Source organism: Nematolebias whitei, chromosome 7, assembly GCF_014905685.2.
Source record: "Nematolebias whitei isolate Nwh7 chromosome 7, NemWhi1, whole genome shotgun sequence".
In the NCBI taxonomy this organism is placed as follows: domain Eukaryota; kingdom Metazoa; phylum Chordata; class Actinopteri; order Cyprinodontiformes; family Rivulidae; genus Nematolebias; species Nematolebias whitei.
In genome coordinates this window covers 32551808-32573790 of record NC_056504.1, presented here as the reverse complement: position 1 = coordinate 32573790, position 21983 = coordinate 32551808, and the positions used below count along the sequence as shown (strand labels likewise).

The window sequence follows — 21983 nt, the reverse complement described above, 5'->3', positions numbered from 1 at the left end:
ACCACAATGATACACCAAAATTAGATTACCCCAAAGGTGCTCTTATTGCTAAAACAAAAATTATTTTCTCGAAGCATTTCGGTAAAATAACTAACACTACTCAAAAAGATATATATTTAAGATATATTTTTAAGAAGTAAAAACTCTCTTCTCCTCTGCTGCCATTATGCGTTTGTCAACATATCCCACATCAAATGACCAATCATGACAAAAAATAAAGATTAAAATTGTCTAATTAGTGAATTTGCAGGAAGACATAAACCTACCGTTCTGAGCAAGATCGCCTTTACATACAGTGTATCACAAAAGTGAGTACACCCCTCACATTCCTGCAGATATTTAAGTACATCTTTTCATGGTACAACACTGACAAAATGACACTTGACACAATGAAATGTAGTCTGTGTGCAGCTTATATAACAGTGTAAATTTATTCTTCCCTCAAAATAACGCAATATACAGCCATTCATGTCTAAACCACCGGCAACAAAAGTGAGTACACCCCTTAGTGAAAGGTCCTGAAGTGACAATATTTTGTGTGGCCACCATTATTTACCTTAACTCTCCTGGGCATGGAGTTTACCAGAGCTTCACAGGTTGCCACTGGAATGCTTTTCCACTCCATGACGACATCACGGAGCTGGCGGATATTCGAGACTTTGTGCTCCTCAACCTTCCGCTTGAGGATGCCCCATCCATCCATCATCTTTTACCCGCTTCTTCCATTTTGGGTCATGGGGGTCGCCGGTGCCCATGTCCAGCAATCACTGTGCGAGGGGCGGGTTACACCATGGACGGGTCGCAAGTCCATCACAGGGCCACATAGAGACAAACAACCATTCACTCTTTCACTCACACCTAGGGACAATTTAGAGTTACCAATCAGCCTAACATGCATGTTTTTGGTCTGTGGGAGGAAACCGGAGTACCCGGAGAAAACCCACGCATGCACGGAGAGAACATGCAAACTCCACCCAGGAAAGCCCCCGGACCGGGATTTGAACCAGGGATCTGCTCGCTGAGAGGCAGCAGCTCTACCAGTTGCACCACCGTGCTGCCCGAGGATGCCCCAAAGATGTTCTATTGGGTTTAGGTCTGGAGACATGCTTGGCCAGTCCATCACCTTTACCCCCAACCTCTTCAGTAAAGCAGTGGCCGTCTTAGAGGTGTGTTCGGGGTCATTATCATTCTGGAACACTGCCCTGTGACCCAGTTTCGGGAGGGAGGGGGATCATGCTCTGCTTCAGTATTTAACAGTACATATTGGAGTTCAAGGCAGCACGGTGGCACAACTGGTAGAGCTGCTGCCTCTCAGCGAGCAGGTCCTTGGTTCAAACCCCGGTCCAGGGGCCTTTCTGAGTGGAGTTTGCATGTTCTCTCCGTGCATGCGTGGGTTTTCTCCGGGTGCTCCGGTTTTCTCCCACAGACCAAAAACATGCATGTTAGGCTGATTGGTAACTCTAAATTGTCCCTAGGTGTGAGTGAGAGTGAATGGTTGTTTGTCTCGTTTGTCTCTATGTGGCCCTGTAATGGACTTGCGACCCGTCCAGGGTGTACCCCGCCCCTCGCACAGTGATTGCTGGACGTGGGCACGGCGACCCCCGTGACCCAAAATGGAATAAGCGGGTAAAGATAATGGATGGATGGATATTGGAGTTCATGTGTCCCTCATTGAAATGTAACTCCCCAACACCTGCTGCACTCGTGCAGCCCCAGACCATGGCATTCCCACCACCATGATTGACTGTAGGCATCAAACACTTATCTTTGTACTCCTCACTTGATTGCCGCCACACATGCTTGAGACCATCTGAACCAAACAAATTAATCCTGGTCTCATCAGACCATAGAACATGGTTCCGGTAATCCATGTCCTTTGTTGACATGTCTTCAGCAAACTGTTTGCAGGCTTTCTTATGAACACATTTCAGAAGAGGCTTCCTTCTGCGATGACAGCCATGCAGACCAATTTGATGTAGTGTGCGGCGTATGGTCTGAGCACTGACAGGCTGACCCCCCACCTCTTCAATCTCAGCAGCAATGCTGACAGCACTCCTGCGCCTATCTTTCAAAGACAGCATTTGGATGTGACGCCGAGCACGTGCACTCAGCTTCTTTGGACGACCAACGCGAGGTCTGTTCTGAGTGAACCCTGCTCTTTTAAAATGCTGAATGATCTTGGCCACTGTGCTGCAACTCAGTTTCAGGGTGTTGGCTATCCTCTTGTTGCCTTGGCCATCTTCATGTAACGCAACAGTTCGTCTTTTAAGATCCTCAGAGAGTTCTTTGCCATGAGGTGCCATGTTGGAACTTTCAGTGACCAGTATGAGAGTGCGAGAGCTGTACTAGAAAATTGGAACACACCTGCTCCCTATGCACACCTGAGACATAACAAGTCACATGACATTTTGGAGGGAAAATGACAAGCAGTGCTCAATTTGGACATTTAGGGGTGTGGTCTCTTAGGGTGTACTCACTTTTGTTGCCGGTGGTTTAGACATGAATGGCTGTATATTGAGTTATTTTGAGGGAAGAATAAATGTACACTGTTATATAAGCTGCACACAGACTACTTTTCATTTAGTCAAAGTGTCATTTTGTCCCATGAAAAGATATACTTAAATATCTACAGGAATGTGAGGGGTGTACTTACTTTTGTGATACACTGTAAAAGCAAACATTTTATCTTTAGATTAAATTGGGTTTTTGAACAAACCTTATGTTCACATAGAAGAACATACAGCTGAAGAGGACTGGTGCGATTATAAAACTTTATTAAACTTCTTTTTTTTAATTGGATATTCATCATTGTACAGAAAGGTATTACAAGGTACCAGTATGCAAACTGCAGTGAATAAAAACATTTAAAGACATAAACATTCAACATAACTTTGGTAAAGTAAGTCAGGTAAGTAGATGTGTGTGATTTTGTTTAACTTGTTTTAGGGGTCCAAAGAAGTAGAACCTGAAAAGTTTAAAGGTCAAAGTTGTTTTTAAAGATCGTATTAGGTTTATTTTAGTTTTGATGATTTGAGCAATTTACAATTAACGGCTGATGTCTGCCACTGCAGGGCTTTATTATTATTATTTTTTACCAAAGTGAGGGTCTAGTCTAGGGTGTCAAACTCACTTACAAAAAGGGGCCAAAATTAAAACCTTTTTCAAACTAAGGGCCAATATCAGAATCTACGTTAACTCAAATCAGATACCCAACATCTTTTCTTGGTCACAGGTTCCTCAACAAGAGTTTGATTGGTCTCATTGATGTTCTCTGTTTTGCTTTCAACATCATAATCAAAGATTACTGAAAAAATTTCAAGAGATAGAAGTATTTTATGTTTCAAATATCATCTTGGTGGTCAGATAAGATGTCAATGAGGGCCAAATTTGGCCCCTGGGCCTTGAGTTTGACACATATGGTCTTGTATGTTCCTCTATAGTTGCCTGCATGTAGCTCCGACTTTTGTCACCAAGCAGACTGTGCGCCGACAATACTTGAGCTATGACAAAACTTACTCAAGAGGTGATTAAGAATAATGCACTTCCAAATACAGAGAAAAAACAAACAGCAGTGCTAGTTTTGAGAAAATATGTGAGGAGATTCACATTTATCCACATTTGTACAATTTATCAGTCATGAATTACAGAAATACAAACTGCATCAACATAAATAAAGATGGACTAAGAAACTAAATGAACTTCCATTGTTCGAAACTGAAATAATCTCTGGTTTACGGATGCTGCCAAGTTGTATTTTTGGAGCCAGAGTCTGTGCATTAGTGATTTTGGACCTTTAATACTAAAGCCCTGTCTACTCACAATCACAACTCATCAACATGGTGTAACAGGACACTTTCAAATACCAAGTAAAACTAAACATACTTAAAAAGAAATAGATTAAAAAATATATTGCAACAAGGCAAGTTAAACATAAATCAATAAAAATCAACACATGAAGTGTATGTTTGTTTTTTTGTCAGGAAAATATCCCATTGATTTTGCATGGGTGTGACCTGTAATTGCACTGCAGCCGGCCACTAGGGGGCACTTTTACTTAGCAGCTTCAACTTTTAGGTTCTAGACCTTTGTTTAGTTCAGGTGTCTGCAACTTTTATGATCAAAAGAGACATTTTTAAACCTTCATTCACTAAATTAAATGTGTCCAGAGCCTGAACAACCTGCTACAACTGTGATTATCAACTGGTGGCCCGTGGGCTACTTTAGGTTTGTTGGAGGAGACTTTTTGTGGCCAGTAATGGTGACATTATAAAGCTAAAAATATCTAATGAGTTTTAACATTTGATTTTTTTTTTTTTTACAGTTTAAGACAAAGGAAAAGACCAGATTCTTGTAAAGAGTGGGAAAAAAAATAGTTAAAAAAAAAAAAAAAAGAACTGTGCAGATCTATGTGATTTTTAATTGTGTATAAAATAATTAGGTGTCGAAATAAAGCAAAAAGTTAAAGTGAGTATTTGCAAAAGAAATGAAAGGAAAACAGCTAAAACTAGCACTTTTTTGTTGTTTGTGTAACAACCAATAAAATTCAGTTTTATGGCAGTTTTGGCCAAAGCTTGAAGGAGCCGCTGCAGAAGGACCAAAGAGCCACATGTGGCTCCAGAGCCGCTGGTTGCAGACCTCTGGTCTAGTTACATGTGTTGATGGATAAATCACTCAAACTCCATTTATTTTGAATAAAATGTTAACAAGCATGCACACTATTGGGATCTGGAGAGTGAAACGCTAACCCCTATTACGTCAATCACGGGTCCCAACAAGGACAGAACTATTCACATGAAAAAATACACAATGTCAAACTCCTTTCATTAAACTTGAGGTAGACGTTTCAAGCTGTATTAACACAAAGGTGCTCTTTACATTCCACTAACTTTCACACGTCCCTGACTCACTTCAGCCCTAAAATAAAAAGGTCAAATATTTAGTACGACTAAAAAACCTAATTCAGTCTGACTCTGGAAATGTCTCGTTTTTTTTCCTGCAACTATCATGAGTTTAAGCGCAGGTAAACAAATGGATTTTAACTATACACTGACAGTGTTTTGTTTTTCAGAGCCCATAACGTTACAGATATCTGCGCCATTGTTCAAGTCAGTTTTCCAAGGTGTAAAAACAGGAAATAAATGGTGGAATATGGATAGTTTAAATAAAAATAATAAAAACGGACAGTTTTGAATCATCTGCATCAGGACATGTGTGAGACAGACGACTTCCTCCTCCAGCCCCTCCACATTTTCTTCAACTTTCTGGAGCTGTATGACACTGTCTTCCACAAACCTAAAGAGGAAAAGACAAGAACGGTGTGTCCAAAGTTTCTAATACAGAAGACTAATAACATGGTCCTAAATTACATCTCCCAATAAGCATTTCTTAAGGTTGGCGAAAAGGTAAGAGGTATATGATATACAATATATAAAATGTATACAATACTTTGCAACTAACAGGCCATTACAGTAGTTCCTCGTTTATCGCGGAGGATCCGTACCCTGAAGCCCCACGATAAGTGAAAAACCATGAAGTAGGAATAGTAGTACAAGTAGTAAGTAGTAATTTATTTTAGTATTTATATATTTATTAAGGCATTTTAAAACCTTCCCACACTCTTTCAATATTCTAAACAATGTTTCAAAACTTTAAACGTTCTAAAAGAGCACAAAATGTCATGATTTCAGCTCTCTGCCTCTGGCTGCACTCTCGCTCACGCCCACTTCTCTCCTTGAGATCAGCTGATCAGCTGCAGGGGGAAGCTTCTCTCACAGCTGTGGGCTGCACACAGACCTGTGCACCTGTGCAGCAGGTGCTAAATAATTTAAAATAATTTATTTTAAATAAAAAAATCCATGCCAATCGTTCAGCTCATCCATCAGTCAGACATAGTGTGTTATGTCCAATCTTACTTTGAAAACGTCTATAGAGCAAGTCCACGAAAAACGAACTGCGAAGTAGCGAGGGACTACTGTAGTTTTGTTAGAATTTACAATATATTTTAAAGCAATATATACAGTATTAATTAATAAGCTTCAGAGATGCTAGCTGGTATGTTTCATTATCATTTAATAATCCAAACATCTCACTATAGTTCATGAGTTCTTTTTGAAATATATAAAATTTTGTATTTTGTTCTAACATTGTAGACATTAAGTTCATTACCAGAAGTGTTGTACAGTGTTTTTATCAGTCTAAAGCTCTACTACACAACACATCAATGCAGGTTTATAGATGAGGTGTACGAGTTCTTACCAGCTGTAACAATGCCTTTGAGACTTTGTGTTATACTGGACGTCTTGACGATCGTAGAGATACCTGTGAGACAGGCAACATTTCATCAGCTCAGTGTGACTGTTGTCTAGAAGCAGTTTGTGTAGACAGTTATCAAGGAGGGTTCTGTAAAGATTTTTAAAATTATGTATAGTTTACGCTTTTTATTCGTACCATTTATTAATATATATTTGCTCGCTTGTTCACTAAAATAAAAACGTATTGTTTCATCAGTTTATCTTTGCCATTTAAAAAGTATAATTGATGATAAATCGTTGAACCATACTGTTCCTCATGCCCCTCCTCTTTACCATCTTGTTTATTCCCTTTTTGTTAAGGCAAATGGTTCAGTGAATCATTTCACAAGAACAGACTCTGGAGCAGCTTCACAGCCGTATTCTCGTAAATCTACTGTACCTTGTTGCACAATGGCCCCGCAGTCAGGGTCCTGAGCCACCTGCAGCAGGATCTCCTCCACGTCCCGGTTCTTCCCTGGAGGATCGACCAGCTTTGTGATCCTTTGCTGAAGAGTTCGAGGTAACGCCATCAGCTGGATAAACTGGCCTTCGGGACTTTTGTCGACCTGAAAGAAAACAAACAAGGAGAAATACTTACAGTTGAATCAGTGTCTGCAAAACTATTGTGGTGTTAGGGCGTATAACTATCCAGACACAAGTATCCAGTAAGAGTGGCAACTACAACTATTTATTATTCATAACTGTAATTGTTTTGCTCATATTTCAAATCATATTTGGACATTTTTCATCTTTTTAGTCATTGAATTATATTTTGTACAAATCTAAGTTATTGTTTTCAGTTAAATTTGTATTTGGAACATATCTGAAATTGTTGTAGTTGTACTGTCTTGATCATCTCCATTTGGTTTGTACTTTTGACTTTTGTTGAAAATAAATAAATAAATAAACAATTTCCCAGACTGGGATTGGACCTGGCCTGGGTAAACTATTACACCTTTTTTTAACATAATATTTCACATGGAATATTGTAAATATTATCTACCATTGACCCTAAATCATAACCGATGAAGAAAAAAATATTGATGTAAAGTTTTAAAAAAACATGGATAAAAAGTTATTTATTCACAAGTTAATATTTGAATAAAAAGTTTGAATATTGATTACTGTTATACCACTGTAGAAAGTGTATTTTCACGTTATCTGTAGTATTGCAATTGTCTTAAATACTGTATTTGGTTGCATATGTTGAAATGCATTTGTTTTTGTGGTTGTAACACTGAAAACATCTGTAACTTTTATATTCTGTTGTTGTTGTTATTCATTAGCTAGTTTCTATCCTGTACAGTGTGACAAGGAACAAAACATTAGGAACCTAAAGTATAGAAGTAGATGTTTTTTTCTGGACAGTTTCAGAAGATTTAGTCATACAGTGACCATTTCCTGAAGTATCAGTTTATAACAGCACAGTGAAGTGATGGATAGAGACGCAGGCTGTCCTTAGAAACATACACTGTCTAAAAAGGTTCACACAAAGTGAACACTCGAGCTGTTTTCAAACACAGTCACCAGTTTTTTTGTTTAGTTTTTAACTTTTTTTTTTTTACAGGTGGTCATTAACGCATTCACATTTCCATCAAAGTTTAAAAGAATAACAACCTAATAGCAGAAGCAGACTGCTAGCGAGCAAATGTGCTTTGTACATTTATGACTTTGGGTTAGGAGTGTTGCTCCTGTCGGAAAACATCACCGTGAACAATTCCCCAGGGATTTTTTTTATTTTCCACTGCAGAGACACTAAACAAAAGATACACAGAGCCTTGCACCTGAACGCTCCTCCTCTACGTTTACTCAACATGTTATTCCAGGAGGTGCGTCGCCTCAGGTGAGAAGTATTTCCTTGTGTGCCTGGGTGTGGCAGCAACAGGTTGGTACTAAAGCAGGAATATTGCACACTAATGTTTGCAGGTTGTATGAAGTTCAGACAAACACTTTCCACACTGATCTAGTTAAAAGGACGGTTAAGAACAGAGAAAATTCAGTATAATCAAACAGCTGTCAGTAAATAATAAGTCTGCCTGTTTCACAATCAAAATATAATTATAATTTTATAATTATAAAAATTATAAATTAATTTAATTATAATTAATTTATTATATTCCCTTCCGGGAAGATGGCGCCGCTGTGCATGGCCTGCCCTCCACCTCTGTCTGCAGTGATTGTGTTTTTTCTGTTTTTGTCATTTTTCACTTACAACATCGACTCACGGCTGGTTTATGAACGTCATCAACTCCTAAATCTCTGACTATCTGCCACCAGTCTCGCTTTGTTTGATCATAATGATCGTAACTCTGGACCCCCTCTTGGACCCCACCTCTGCTTGAAGACATTCCTGTTTACCTCCGCTGTAGTATCCTGCCCGCTCGAAGACATCGCTCCAGGCGCCGTGGAAAACAAGCCGGCCGTCTTGTGAGGATCAAAGCCTGGCGAGCTGCTGCTGCGGCTTCCTCTTCAACCAAGGACCACATCTTAAATCACCTGTCCTGGTGCTGCGCCGATCCACCGGAGTCCTTCCCGGTCCCACGGGATGGGTCGTGCTTCCACAGCAGACCTGTTTGCAGCGGCTGGGCTTCCGGTCGTTGGCGTCGTGGGTCAAACTCCACAAATCTGAGACCAATGGTCTTAACTTCACGGACAACTTCTCCTGCTGTGATTCCTACAAGGATTGCACTGATAAACGCCAGATCTCTGGCTAATAAAACGTTAATCTTGAAGGACTTTTTCTCTTCCACCGGTCTGGACTTCTTCTGCGTGACTGAGACGTGGCTCTCCTGTGGTGAGTTCATGGCCCTGTCAGAAATTTTACCACCGGACTGTTCTTATTCTAATGCTCTGAGAATATCAGCCATAGGTGGTGGATTATTAACTATTTTCAAAAAACGATGGAACTGCAAACTGGTACAGATACCAGCTAATTTTTTGAGCTTCGAACTGCTGTGTTTTGAGGTGGGCCGTTCAAATCCTGTTTTTTCTGCTGTGTTATACAGGCCACCCAAATATAATAAGGACTTCATGGCTGAACTCTCTGACTTTTTAACTTGGATTCTGCTCAGATATGATCGGGTTTTGATTCTGGGAGATTTCAATATACATGTCTGTTGCCCTACCTGAGCGACAGGAGTTTCTGTGTTAATTTTGCTAACACTATCTACTTCAGTGCCTCTTTCCTTCTGTTTTCTTTGTATCTCTTCCCCTTACGGTCTATCCTGAGTAAACATGGTTTTTCCTTTCATTGTTATGCTGATGACTCTCAGATTTATCTGCCGTTAACACCAAACAGTTCCTCCTCCATTTGCCCTTTGTTAAAATGTCTTGATGACATCAAGACTTGGATGGCTGCGAACTTTTTGAGTTTTAATGATCAGAAGACTGAGGTCATTGTGTTTAACCCTAGCTCTGCCACTGTCACTGATCCTGCAAACTTGGACTCTCTTCAGCCATATCTAAAACAGTCTGTTACCAATCTCGGGACAGTTTTAGACTCGGACTTTAAGTTTAATAAGCAGATAAATTCTGTTCTTCAAAAAAGCTTCTTTCAGCTAAGGCAGATAGCTAAGCTCAAGTCCGTCCTGTCCAGATCCGACCTTGAAAAATTGGTCCATGCATTTATTACAACCTGGCTGGACTACTGTAACTCACTTGATGCTGGGGTCAGTCAGGTCTCTCTCTCACGTCTCCAGCTTGTCCAAAATGCTGCAGCTCGGCTACTAACAGGAACTCGCAGGTTTGAGCACATTACTCCAGTTCTGTCTTCTCTTCACTGGCTTCCTGTGCATGTCAAGAGTTGATTTTAAGATTCTTCTGCTGACATTTAAGTGTGTTAATGGCCTTGCACCCTCATACCTCTCCGACCTCCTTCATCCTTATACTCCTTCTCGGTCCTTGAGATCATCAGACCAGCTGCCTTTGGCCGTACCAAAAACCAGGCTGAAGCTCAGAGGAGATCGGGCATTTTCAGTCATAGGCCCTAAACTCTGAAACAATCTGCCCATCAACATTCGACAGGCCACCTCAGTCTCTGCTTTTAAATCTCTCCTCAAAACACATCTGTACTCACTGGCATTTAACACAGTGTGATCTCATTTGGTATTTCATTGTTGATGATTGTGTTCATCCATTTTGCTTTTACTCCCCGACATTTAACGCAGGGTGATTTGATTTAGTATTTCATTGTTTCTCATTATATTTAATGTTTTTATGCTTTTATTCATGTTGCTGTAATATCTTGTTATTAATATTTGATGCTGTGATCTTTTTTGGTAAGCACTTTGATAACAGTTACTGTTTTAAATGTGCTATATAAATAAATGTGACTTGACTATAACACAGATTTATTTTAGGCAGCAAATATATGAAGATAAATTAATCTCAAATGTAGTCACAAAAAAGCGTACAACGTATTGCATATTTGTACGTGTACAATAAGATCCACAAGCGTACCACAAGCTTTACAGATGCACAGACTAGGGATGCATGATATTATCGGCCAATATAAGCAATGAAGTTAAATATCAGACATCGGCCATTCCATCAAAATAACTCACCGATATAAAAGGCTTCTGTTTTAAGTTAATTTTAAATTAAAGAAACTGTCAAGTGTATCTATTAATGCACTACTACTTATGTGCTTCACTTGTTGCTTGTGAACAGGCCGAGTTTAGATTTGTGAAAATTTATAAATTTGCACTGTTCGAGTGTTGTCATTGTGTTAGAGAGAGTAAATGTCATGAATAAATGTGACATTAAACATAATCCAAGTTGAAGTGTTGCATCATTTTCAGCCCCCTTTATGGTATTTGCATTTAGTTGCAGGCCAAACTGACAAAGACCATGCAGAATAATGTAGTATTTTAATTCCACAGCAGAGAAAGCTATGCAGTCTCTGTAAGTAGGTCTAGGAAAAAATATTGGTATTGGTATCAGTTATCGGCCAAATAAGTTTTAACATATTGGATATCGGCCAAAAATACAATATCTTGCATCCCTAGCACAGTTTTTTCACATACATACATTTCACACAGCACAAGTAGGAATATTCTGTGCATACAAACTGTCAAATGCACGTGCACAAATTGCCGGCTACAGATGGATCAGTCAACACAAGTGCACAGATCAGCTTGCCTGTGAATGTGAATTTAATGACTTTCTTACCTCTCCAGATTCAGAAAGGTGATGCTGCGTTCAAGGCTGGTGAAAAGCTGGGACAGTTTCTAACTTTGCACAGTAGCTCCTAACTCCTAAATTAAAACACACACTCTTACATTAAGGTTACTGGATTACAAAAATGTTAATTTTATGAACTGTACAGTTAAAATAACTCTAAATGAGTAGGTTACTCTTCATTTTCTTTTTGTGTAAAAACTCCTGGAAAAATTTATTTTCCAGTATTTTTAGCTGAGGAAGAAAACACCGTAAAATATAGTTCCAGAAGTTTCTGCAGAGGAAAAAATAACCTACTCATTTTTTATGTTTATTTTAGCTGTACGGTCCACAAAATTAACATTTTCTCCTTGTGGATAAACAACTGGAAATGTATATTTTCCCCATACTTTTAGCAAAGGAAGAAAATACTGGAAAAGGTAATTTTTTAGTAGTTTGTGCAGAGGAATTAAAAACCTCCAGTTTATTCCAAATGTACAGTTCACAAGAAAAACAAAAATATATATTTTTCTGATGGTTTGTCCACAAGAAAATGTTCAATTTGTGGACCGTTAAATAAACATAAAAAAATGGTTAGGTTATATTTCTTGTGGAAAAACTCCAGGAAAAAAAAAATTCAGTAAACTTTACATATTTTTCTCGATAAATTATCTACATGAAGAATAATAAACACATTTTAGGTTGTTTATTTTATTTTATAATATATCATATGTATAAAATATTTTCTTCTGCTGCTAAAATACCAGATAACATATTTTACTAGTAGTTTTTCCACAAGAAAATTAAGAATAACCTGCTCGTTTTGCTTCTTTTAATCGTACAGTTAAAAAAATTTAAAAAATTTCACTCCAGGAATGCTAACGTACGTGTATGTGTTTTAATATAAAAGGTTATGAGGTACTGTGCTAAGTTAGAAATATGTTTTTTTTCCCTAACACTCAGTACATCAGGTAAGCATCACCTTTGTGAATTTGGAGCGGTAAGAAAGTCTCAAAAGTCATATTCAGATGCAAACTGATCCGTGCACTCATGTTGACCGATATGTCCACAGCAGGTAATTTGTGCCAGTGACGTGCAGTCAGGGGAGGCAGGTGAGGCAGTGCCTCTCCTGTCATCATGACAAAATACTAACACGTTGATAAGAGAAAACACATTTGACCACTTGACTGTTATATAAAAGTGTTTAATTAAACTGTTTCCTGAATTATTTCAACACTTCAATGGTCAAAATCACAGAATTTACACATAGCCTGTTCAAACAATGCAGGGTGAGGTAGTGTAGTGCTCTGGTTCACCTCTGGAGGCGCTGTGTCATATACAATATATGAAGTAGGAGGTGGAGCATGCCCATTACTGTCTCTCTTTATAATCGCCAATATACATGTTTGATTACACGTGCTGCACATGCTGATGTTTTAAAGTCCGTCTAATATATTGAATGAATGTGTGTGACATATTTCTTCTTTCTAATCGGTCATAATGCACGCTGAAAATTCAGAGGTGCGGCAGAATATACCTTGCTGCACCGATAGGGGGCAGTGCTGCCCCATAGAGACAATGACACAGATGCAGTCAGTGGTTCTGTTATGCAGAGGGGCGGGGGGAGGGCACATCAGTACACTGTTTAAATTTGTTTAGACAAAATGGAAGATCATATCTCAAAACTAAATAATTTTTCTAAACTCATTCATCTTAAAATAAAGGTAAGATAATACATGTTTTCTTTTATTTATTTAAAAAGGAGTATGGAGTTGAGTAAAGCATAATTAGATGCCTTTTTAAAAGAATAAAAGGCTAAATTGAAATATAAGCTTCTATTTTGGGTTCATATATGTGAGCATCCGATTCCAGACGAGTCGGTGCCTCACCTGTCACAAACCTCACCGCACGCACGTCACTGATTTGTGCACGTGTATTTGACAATTTGAATGCGCAGAAAATTCCCATTTGTGCAATTAGAAAAACTGTTTACGCATTTCTGAATCTTGTAGTACATATCTGTAAAACTTGTGGATCTTTTGTACGCAAACTCATCTTGTTGTGCGCTTGTGTGAGACAGAGACAGAGAGACAGAGAAAATTGAGGGTATAGGGAATATTATTTTACATTTATTGCAAAAATAATTATCTAATGGATCTTCTAAGATAGTACATTCATTGTCTTAGGAACATAACTAATTTCCTGTTTTTATGGAGTGTCCCATTTTACACCATAGCATTGTAGTAATTAAACAGATGTTTAGCCACATTCCTTAAAGGAAAGAGCCAATATATTAAGCTGTGTGCGTTTGCTGGTTTTCCATGTCATACCTCAAGTTTTTCTTGTTGAGGTTTGTAGACCACTTGAGGGCAGTCCCGCAGGATGTTGCTGTACAGAAGCCGGAAGTGCTGCATGTTGTCTTTCACAATATTGGCCACCTTGGATTTGTCCTCTCCAAACACCATCCTAAAATCCCCTTCAGAAGCAGACAAAATGTTTCATCCTAACAAGTCAATAAGACAACAAAATATCCAGCTACATCCAACAATGTCAGTCAGGTCACCTGGACGGCTTCTTTGTTGTGCCGAGACGTTTCGTCCTTCATCTAACGGACTTCTTCAATCTGAGGAACCACCAAACAAAACTGATTCTCCACCAACCAACAGAATACTCCAGAGTGGAAAAAAAAACAGTTTGCTGGTGCCAAGAGGCCTCTGGGGCACGCAATCTCCCTCGTCAACTCCTCTAAAAGACAGTCATGTCAAAGTGGTTCAAAACACCAAAGTTCTGTTTTGAATGAAACAGTTTTGTTTGGTGGTTCCTCAGATTACAGAAGTCCGTTGGATGACGGATGAAACGTCTCGGCACAAAAAAGAAACCGTCCAAATGACCTGACTGAACATTGTTGGATTTTATACCTGGATTATTGAGCCTGAACTTTGGTATCCAGCTACATCACTTCACTGGTGAGTGCAATATTCATGAAGAAGTTGTCGTTCTTTTGGCTGCTCCATTCTTGCGAGAGTCACCACTACGAGTGAATTCATATGAAAGATTTGGCAATTGTTTAATGTGGATGCCCTTCCTGATGCAACCTGGGTTCAAACCTGCAGCCTCAGGATTACAAAACAGCAGCACTGATCACAAGAGATACCGCAGCTTGCCAGTATTTATAAAAAAAAGTGTTTTTTATACATTTGGCTACATTTTTATATGCTGAAACAATAAAACATTCTGAAATATTAAAAACCTTGTCATTACAAAGTTTCCAGTAGCACCAACAACCTTACTGGTACACTCAACATAATTTTATCTTCCCTCACTTGGTATGTAAATAATTACTGAGGCAACAAAACAGCAACATTTTGCAGTATGTCAAAAATGACTCATTCGACCATTTCTGCCAACTCAATAAAGCAACAACTATAAATTCCAGTGCAGTGTGTAGCTGTATGCATGTATCCTTACAAGTACTGGTATTAAGAATTTATATTAAATAAATAAATTATATAACATCTGCTGACTTTTATATAAAAACGTTCAGTGTGATTAATGCAACAGTTCTAAAAAAAATTCATACTACATGATTTTCAGGTTTAGGTTTCTATACGTCACACACCAGCATAAGAAAGACCAGCGATCTGCAGGAAAAGGTCGTCCTCGGTGAAGCTTTCAGGAAGCATGAGAAAGGAGGCAGTCACAGCACTTTTCAGATTGGCCATCAGAGCAGCACGAAGCTTTCCGTTCTCACTCTGCACCACCATCTTCACCTGCACAGGAACACGAACGCCACACGATGAGCAAGTAAGTATGCACAGATAAGCTGCATGCTGGTAAAGAATCTCAGTCAGGACATAACTGCTCTTTAAAATCAAAAGACAACTGAACTTCTTTTCTTGTCTTTGAAGACATGCTGCTTCTTATCTGAGGAACTTTTTCCATTCAGGCTGGAAAGCGAAAAGTGCTTATGTGAGCTGAACTCATGTGCAAATCACCCTTCCTCATGAGGGTTGTAGGGTTTTTGTAGGCCTGGTCAAACAAAGGGCCAAGCCAGTTGCCTTAAAACAAAACTAAAAAACTCCTAAGACATGTCCTCAGCTAAAACCGATGTAGTTTTTTATTCCGGATTCAGATTTGGAAGTGAGTGAAGTCTTACAATCAATTCAATTCTATTGAATTCAAAAACACTTTATTAATCCTAAAGGGAATTAATTGTTGTTGTAGCTCATCGTCCTGGTTTCATTAGAGTTGCTATAGACACTGATGGCTTGGGGCAGGAAGGATCTTTTGTAGCAGTTCGTCCCACAGCAGAGTCGGAAAAAAAATGGCTGCAGATGCCAATCTGTCCACCCAGACCCAGCAGACCTCTCGTTCCTCTTGGCAGAACTCCTCCCCGAGCGATGGCCATTTCTCCCAGCAGCCTGCCGAGCCCTTCGTCGCCGCAGACTTAACTGCAGGTGCTGGGGGACGACCTCGGTCCTCCCACTGTCAGGAACTGCTTTTCCCGCTACCTCCAAGATCTCTGTGGTCAGGCACTCGATCGCCGCCTCCAGGTAGATGGGAATGCATCCACGGCACCTCCTTTTCAACTCATTTGGGATTTGAGGCTGTAGTTGAGGTATTTTTTGAGCTTTTGAGATGTTAATCGGCAGCTTCCAGTTGTAGAAAACCACCTTGTTTTTATGGTTATGCATCATAACAAATGTCCAAAAGTAAAAAAGGTTTCAGTAAATATCCTTCCAGCAGCACAGCAGCTGATACCAGAAGAAATAATCATCTGAAAAAGCGATTTACATCCAGAAAAAAATGAACAATTTCAAAAGCAAAATGGGGCAGCAAGGTGGCACAACTGGTAGAGCTGCTGCCTCTCAGCGAGCAGGTCCTTGGTTCAAACCCCGGTCCAGGGGCCTTTCTGGGTGGAGTTTGCATGTTATCTCCGTGCATGCGTGGGTTTTCTCCGGGTGCTCCGGTTTCCTCCCACAGACCAAAAACATGCATGTTAGACTGATTGGTAACTCTAAATTTTCCCTAGGTGTGAGTGAGAGAGTGAATGGTTGTTTGTCTCGTTTGTCTCTATGTGGCCCTGTGATGGACTTGCGACCCATCCAGGGTGTACCCCGCCCCTAGCACAGTGATTGCTGGACATGGGCACCAGCGACGCACGTGACCCAAAATGGAATAAGCGGGTAAAGATAATGGATGGATGAAAAGCAAAGTGTTAGAATGAAATTAAGTAAAAAAAAGTAAGTAAGTAAGGTTCTAGAATTGCGCCGCTCAAGGTGGCTGCATGTTGGAGCAGCTCTGTTACTTTCATTCTGAGACTTTGCTTTTGGAAACTTTAATTCCTTTATTTCTGGATGTAAATCACATTTTTTGGATGATTGTTTCCTCTGGTATCAGATGTTGTGCAGCTGGAAGGATTTTTACTGAAACATTTTTTTAGTTTTGGACATTTGTTATGATGCGTAACTATGGCAACATGTCCGTTTTCTAAAACCAACAGCAGCCGATTAACATCTTAACGGCTCACATAATATCTCAACTACAGCCCCAAATCTCAAATGAGTTGAAAAGGATGTTATGTGGACGCATTCTCATCTACCTGCCAGCTGTGCTTGAGTGCCTGACCACTGAGATCCTGGAACTAGCAGGAAACACAGCTCATGACAGCGGAAGGACAGGATCGTCCCTTGGCACCTACAGTTGGCTGTCCGCAGTGATGAGGAGCTCGGCAGACTGCTGGGATGAGTGGCCATTGCTCTGGGAGGAGTTCTGCCCAGCATTCAGGGAGTCCTACAGCCCGGGGGAACCAAGAGGTCAGCCGAGTCTGGGTGGACGGATCAGATGGCATCTGCAGCCAGTTTCTTAGGATCTACTGTGGGATGGACCTTTACAAGAGATCCTTCCTGCCTACAGCCATCAGTATCTATAACATCTCTTAATGAAATGAGGATAATGAGTCACAACAACAAATAATTTCCCTTTGGGATTAATAAAGTATTTTTGAATTGAATTGAATTGTAAGAGCGCTACTCCATCATGCAACCACCTTGAGCGGCGCAATTCTAGGATGAATCTGTGTATGATCAAGATACTGACCGGTTTGTGAAGGCGTCCAGCAACATACATGGTCTTCCAGTGTAAGAGATCATCAATGAGAGAGTCTGTGCTAATCACTCCATATTTGATTATCTGAACAAGGAGAGAGATGGTTTAGTAGAAGGAAAATAGAAAAGTGCCTTAAACCCATCCTGACAGAACAGCTGAGAATTCTTATATTTATTAAAATAAAATAAAAAGATGTAGACATAATAACCTTACTACAGTTTATTTACCTTTCCATCCACAGGAACCAGTGTGTTGTAGTACACTGAAGCCCCGTAGTTACTTTGTATGGAGCTGATCATCGTGGGACCCAGCAGTTTGAGGATGGAGTAGTGTTTGCGATTCTGCAGCAGATTCATAGTGTGCCATGTCACCGGGTCATCCACAGCAAACACGAAGTCCAGCATGTTTTTCTATATAATGCATAGGAAATATTAAAAAAACATTTTTTTTATTATTTATGCAATATATGAGGACACAGCTTCAGTGTATTGAATGTGGTGAGGAAAACATCTTTCTAAGTTCTTGTTTATGAACTTTGACTGAAATCATTCAATAAAGATGTGAATTTGTGTGCCACTGACTCAAAAAGTATTTAGTGGATGCTTCGCAAAATTTTGTTCATCTTATGAAAAGCTAGTTCATGTGAGATTTTCAAACATGCATAGAAACTATTTCACATCTGTTTGCTTATGAGGAACTACAGCCAAATGTTTGTTATTATCATAGTTTCTGGTGATGGGTTCAACAACACTTAACGTGTACTGGTGTTTATTGAGCATAAAGATCAAAATTATGTTTCATGCATGCATTTTTTTTTTTTTAATCGCTTGACAGCTGCTGTGTTTTACAGCAGTGTTTATCAGGATGGATTATGTGTTATTTTGGTATCTGTTAATTTCACTGCACAGTGGCGCAGTTGGGAGAGGTCACCCCGGTTGAAATCCCAGTCCGGGATCTTTCTGGGTGGAGTTTGCATGTTCTCTCCGTGCATGCGTGGCTTTTCTCCAGGCACTCCGGTTTCCTCCCACAGACCAAAAACATGCATGTTAGGCTGATTGGTAACTTTAAATTGTCCCTAGGTGTGAGTGCGAGAGTGAATTGTTGTTTGACTGGAGACCTGTCCAGGGTGTCCCCTGCCTCGTGCACAGTGATAGCTTTGCCTCGTGCACAGTGATAGCTTTGCCTCGTGCACAGTGATAGCTTGACATGGGCACCAGTGACCCCCGCGACCCGAAAAGGATGAAGCGGGTAAAAGATAATGGATGGATGGGAGAATGTGCTTTCGTAAAGCAATACACACCAAAATGGGGTTTTGCTCAGTGCTCAATACACACACCGGCACGTTGGTGTTGTTGGACCCATCACTGATTTTTGGAAAGGACACTGTGGACTGTGGAGGCACTGAGAAAGAGGAAACTTTATTCAGTTTAGGAGCATTTTGATCAGATAACGGCAGAGAAAATGTTTTCCTTTTTCCACTTTTGTTCAGTTGCTGTTTGAACTTATGGGTTCCCATTCCTTTCTGAGTAACTCCTCATTCAAATTAACTTTTGATTTTATTTGCATGTGAAACACTCACTCTGCACTGAAGAGCCATCTTACATGAACAGAAGCACTTTGTTGTATAAATAATCCAGTTATGAACTCGGGTTTGTTGAAATTCTCACAACTTGTAACCTTTCAATTTATTATGGATTAGTGCATATTATTATTTTTATTATTATAAGTATTCCATGTCATATTATTAAAGATACATTTTCATTTTGGACTTGAAGCTTCCTGAAAGCAGGCGGTGAATCAGGCTGTGGTCAATATGATCATTTAAAGAATGCCAGCTGCTAAGAATTGTTGAAGGCATGGAGTTTAAAGGGCAGATTCACCTCCTTGAACCCTCTTATAAAATATTTTTAATTTTAAGCTTTTAAACGGCATGGTGAGCCAGAAATATGAAGAGGAATCACAAGTTTAACAGCTGATATGATATATGTATATATATATATATGTATATATATATGTATATATATATATATATATATATATATATATATATATATATATATAATGCAGACATTTGTAAATATGGAGGCGCACCTGGCTGTAAATTGCTACTTCACTGATGAAAACCACACATTGCGTACATCAGTGTTGGGAGGACAACACTTCAGAGACACACCTCAGAAAATGTGACCCAAGTAAAAAAAAAAGACATAATAGAGGAGTGGGCTGTATCTGGGAAAATCGCTGTTTTCAGATCAAGCATCACTGCTAAAAAGAAGCTGGCTCAAGTACAGGAGCTGACGGTGAAGGCCACAACTAAAGCTGATCAATGAGGACCCAGCAAGACAAAACAGCATGTGCTACATGCTGGCAAGAATGAACAAAGGGAGCCAGTGTGGATATCTCTAGCCTCCTTAATAAAATATTTAAAGAATAATATATATATATATATATATTTAAAAAACAGTCATCGTGCTCATTTCTTTCAATGAAGTCACAGTGGAGTTGTCTGAAGAAGAAAAAAAGTGTCTGGATCTAAGGTCATTTTCATGCTAAAAATGCAATAGCATGCACTGCAAACACACTGCTGGCAACATGGAAAACCTAAATAAATAAAAAAAAGAGTTGGAGTCTGTGATTGATGACAGTTACAACTATGCTTGACCACAGATACAAAAACTCTTGGATTTTTAAGTTCACCCAAGGCCAGTGATGCTGTGAAATGTCTCAAAGCAGTGTTGTTGAAATGAAGAGCCTTGAGCAGACCCCATCAGCTGCTATTGGAGCAAAATGGGAAAAAAGCACAGTTTGCATTTGTGTTTCATTTTCTTTCAAGTCATGTTATATGATTTGCAACTAATTACTAAAGAAGTATTGTATTGTTTTTTTAGACAACCTGCGGCGGCAGATGGACGTGGAAGTTTTTGAGAGCTGGAAGAATTCCAAGGCAACAGTTGAGCTGCTGTTGTTGAAGTCCAGCAGCAACTTTCTGACAAAATGTCAAAAAGACAGAATCCTTTGGAATATTGGAAGAATATGAAACCAATTTACCTACACTTCTACAAAACTTGCATTGAAAAGTGTAAATACTTTCTCCTCTTCTGTACATAGTGAAAAAGTTTTCTCTAAAGTAGAACTGGTCCCAAAGGGATGATATCGCCTTGGGCCCAAAATACTGCAAAATATCCGCTCCTTAATAAAAAATGTATAAACCTTGCTTTAACTACTTATTACATGCAAAAGTTCACAATCACTTTTATGCCCCAAATTATTTTTTTCACCAAGTTTCTTTGAAAAATGAAAATTGTTAAGAATGTATTTGGCCTACTGTATTACTCGGTCATTTTATTTTGGCTGTATTCAAAATATCTGGATTACACCCATTTCTCTATCATTCACTCAGTACTTCATTTATTAATTTTGTGTCCATGTCAGACTATAAAGCAAAGTTTCTGCACCCTATATCCGGGGTACTTGCAATGACTACTTAAGTCCAGCAGATGTCGCCCTTAAGCGATACATCACAGTATATAAACACAGTCCAGACAATTTCATTGAATGTGACGCACATTGCAGAAGACGTGATCTAGCACTAATATTCACTTTTACACCACCAGGTAGCTGCTTTCATCATGTCACAAAGCGGTGTTTGAAACATCTTACCTCCATTTGACCTTGGCTAGTCCCATGCTGTTTGAAAACTCCAGAACCGTAAGCAAAAGCTAAACCAATACCCTGTGGAAACTGGGATAGTATCCTCCTATAAAGCACGCCGGTGGTGTGTAAAACTGGCAAACTCATTTTAGAACCAGTGCACTGCAACACCTGTTCATGAACGACCCACGTACATTGACATTGGTCCGAGGTGCAAAAAACGAGTTAAAACTTGGAAAACTAAAAAATGCTCCCCTAACCTAAAAGATACATTTCAAACGGAAGATTTTGTGATACTTCGCCTAATTATAGCTTCTCTGTATGTTTGAAATTAACTCATTTTCTGACTAAACTCCATTCATCCAGAGCAGCGCAGCTGTCTTCCGCAGTCGACTAAAATATACGTCACAGAGTTTGCGTCCCATGTGGGCTGATGGGAAATGTATTTTTAAATTGTAGAAAGGCATAATGAACTTTAAAAAAAATGTTATTATCTTTACTGAAAAAGTACAAAACAATACAATAAAATGCAGTATACAGTAATGATATAACAGACGGCAGGGGGTTACAAACACTGAGACAATAATTTACAATAACATATTACATAAATATATTGAAGAGAGCACATAAGGTGCAAGTTTTTATGGCCTTCGTGTTGGTATATTTAATAGTTTTGATGTATTGTTTGGCCTCATTTTCAAAAATGGAGATAAGAGGTTTTTGATTAGTGTATCGACATTTATGAATATGCCATTTGGCTAGGTATATAATGAGATT

The 21983-nt window shown here is 39.2% G+C and overlaps 1 protein-coding gene across 2 annotated transcripts; it reads right to left on the bottom strand.

Moving 5' to 3' along the window:
• Nucleotides 1-5096: 5096 nt before the first annotated feature.
• Nucleotides 5097-21353, bottom strand: tamm41 (TAM41 mitochondrial translocator assembly and maintenance homolog). Of its 2 annotated transcripts, XM_037679401.1 has the most exons (8): nt 21216-21353; nt 17783-17965; nt 17547-17639; nt 15067-15217; nt 13778-13923; nt 6691-6856; nt 6256-6318; nt 5097-5292 (listed from the first exon to the last, which is right to left on the bottom strand). In XM_037679401.1, the coding sequence occupies exons 1-8, from the start codon at nt 21351-21353 to the stop codon at nt 5201-5203; spliced, it is 1032 nt and encodes a 343-aa protein (XP_037535329.1). In that variant the 3' UTR covers nt 5097-5200. The 2 variants fall into 2 exon arrangements, with proteins under 2 accessions (XP_037535329.1, XP_037535330.1); XM_037679402.1 differs by lacking the exon at nt 6256-6318.
• Between the last annotated feature and the right edge of the window lie 630 nt (nt 21354-21983).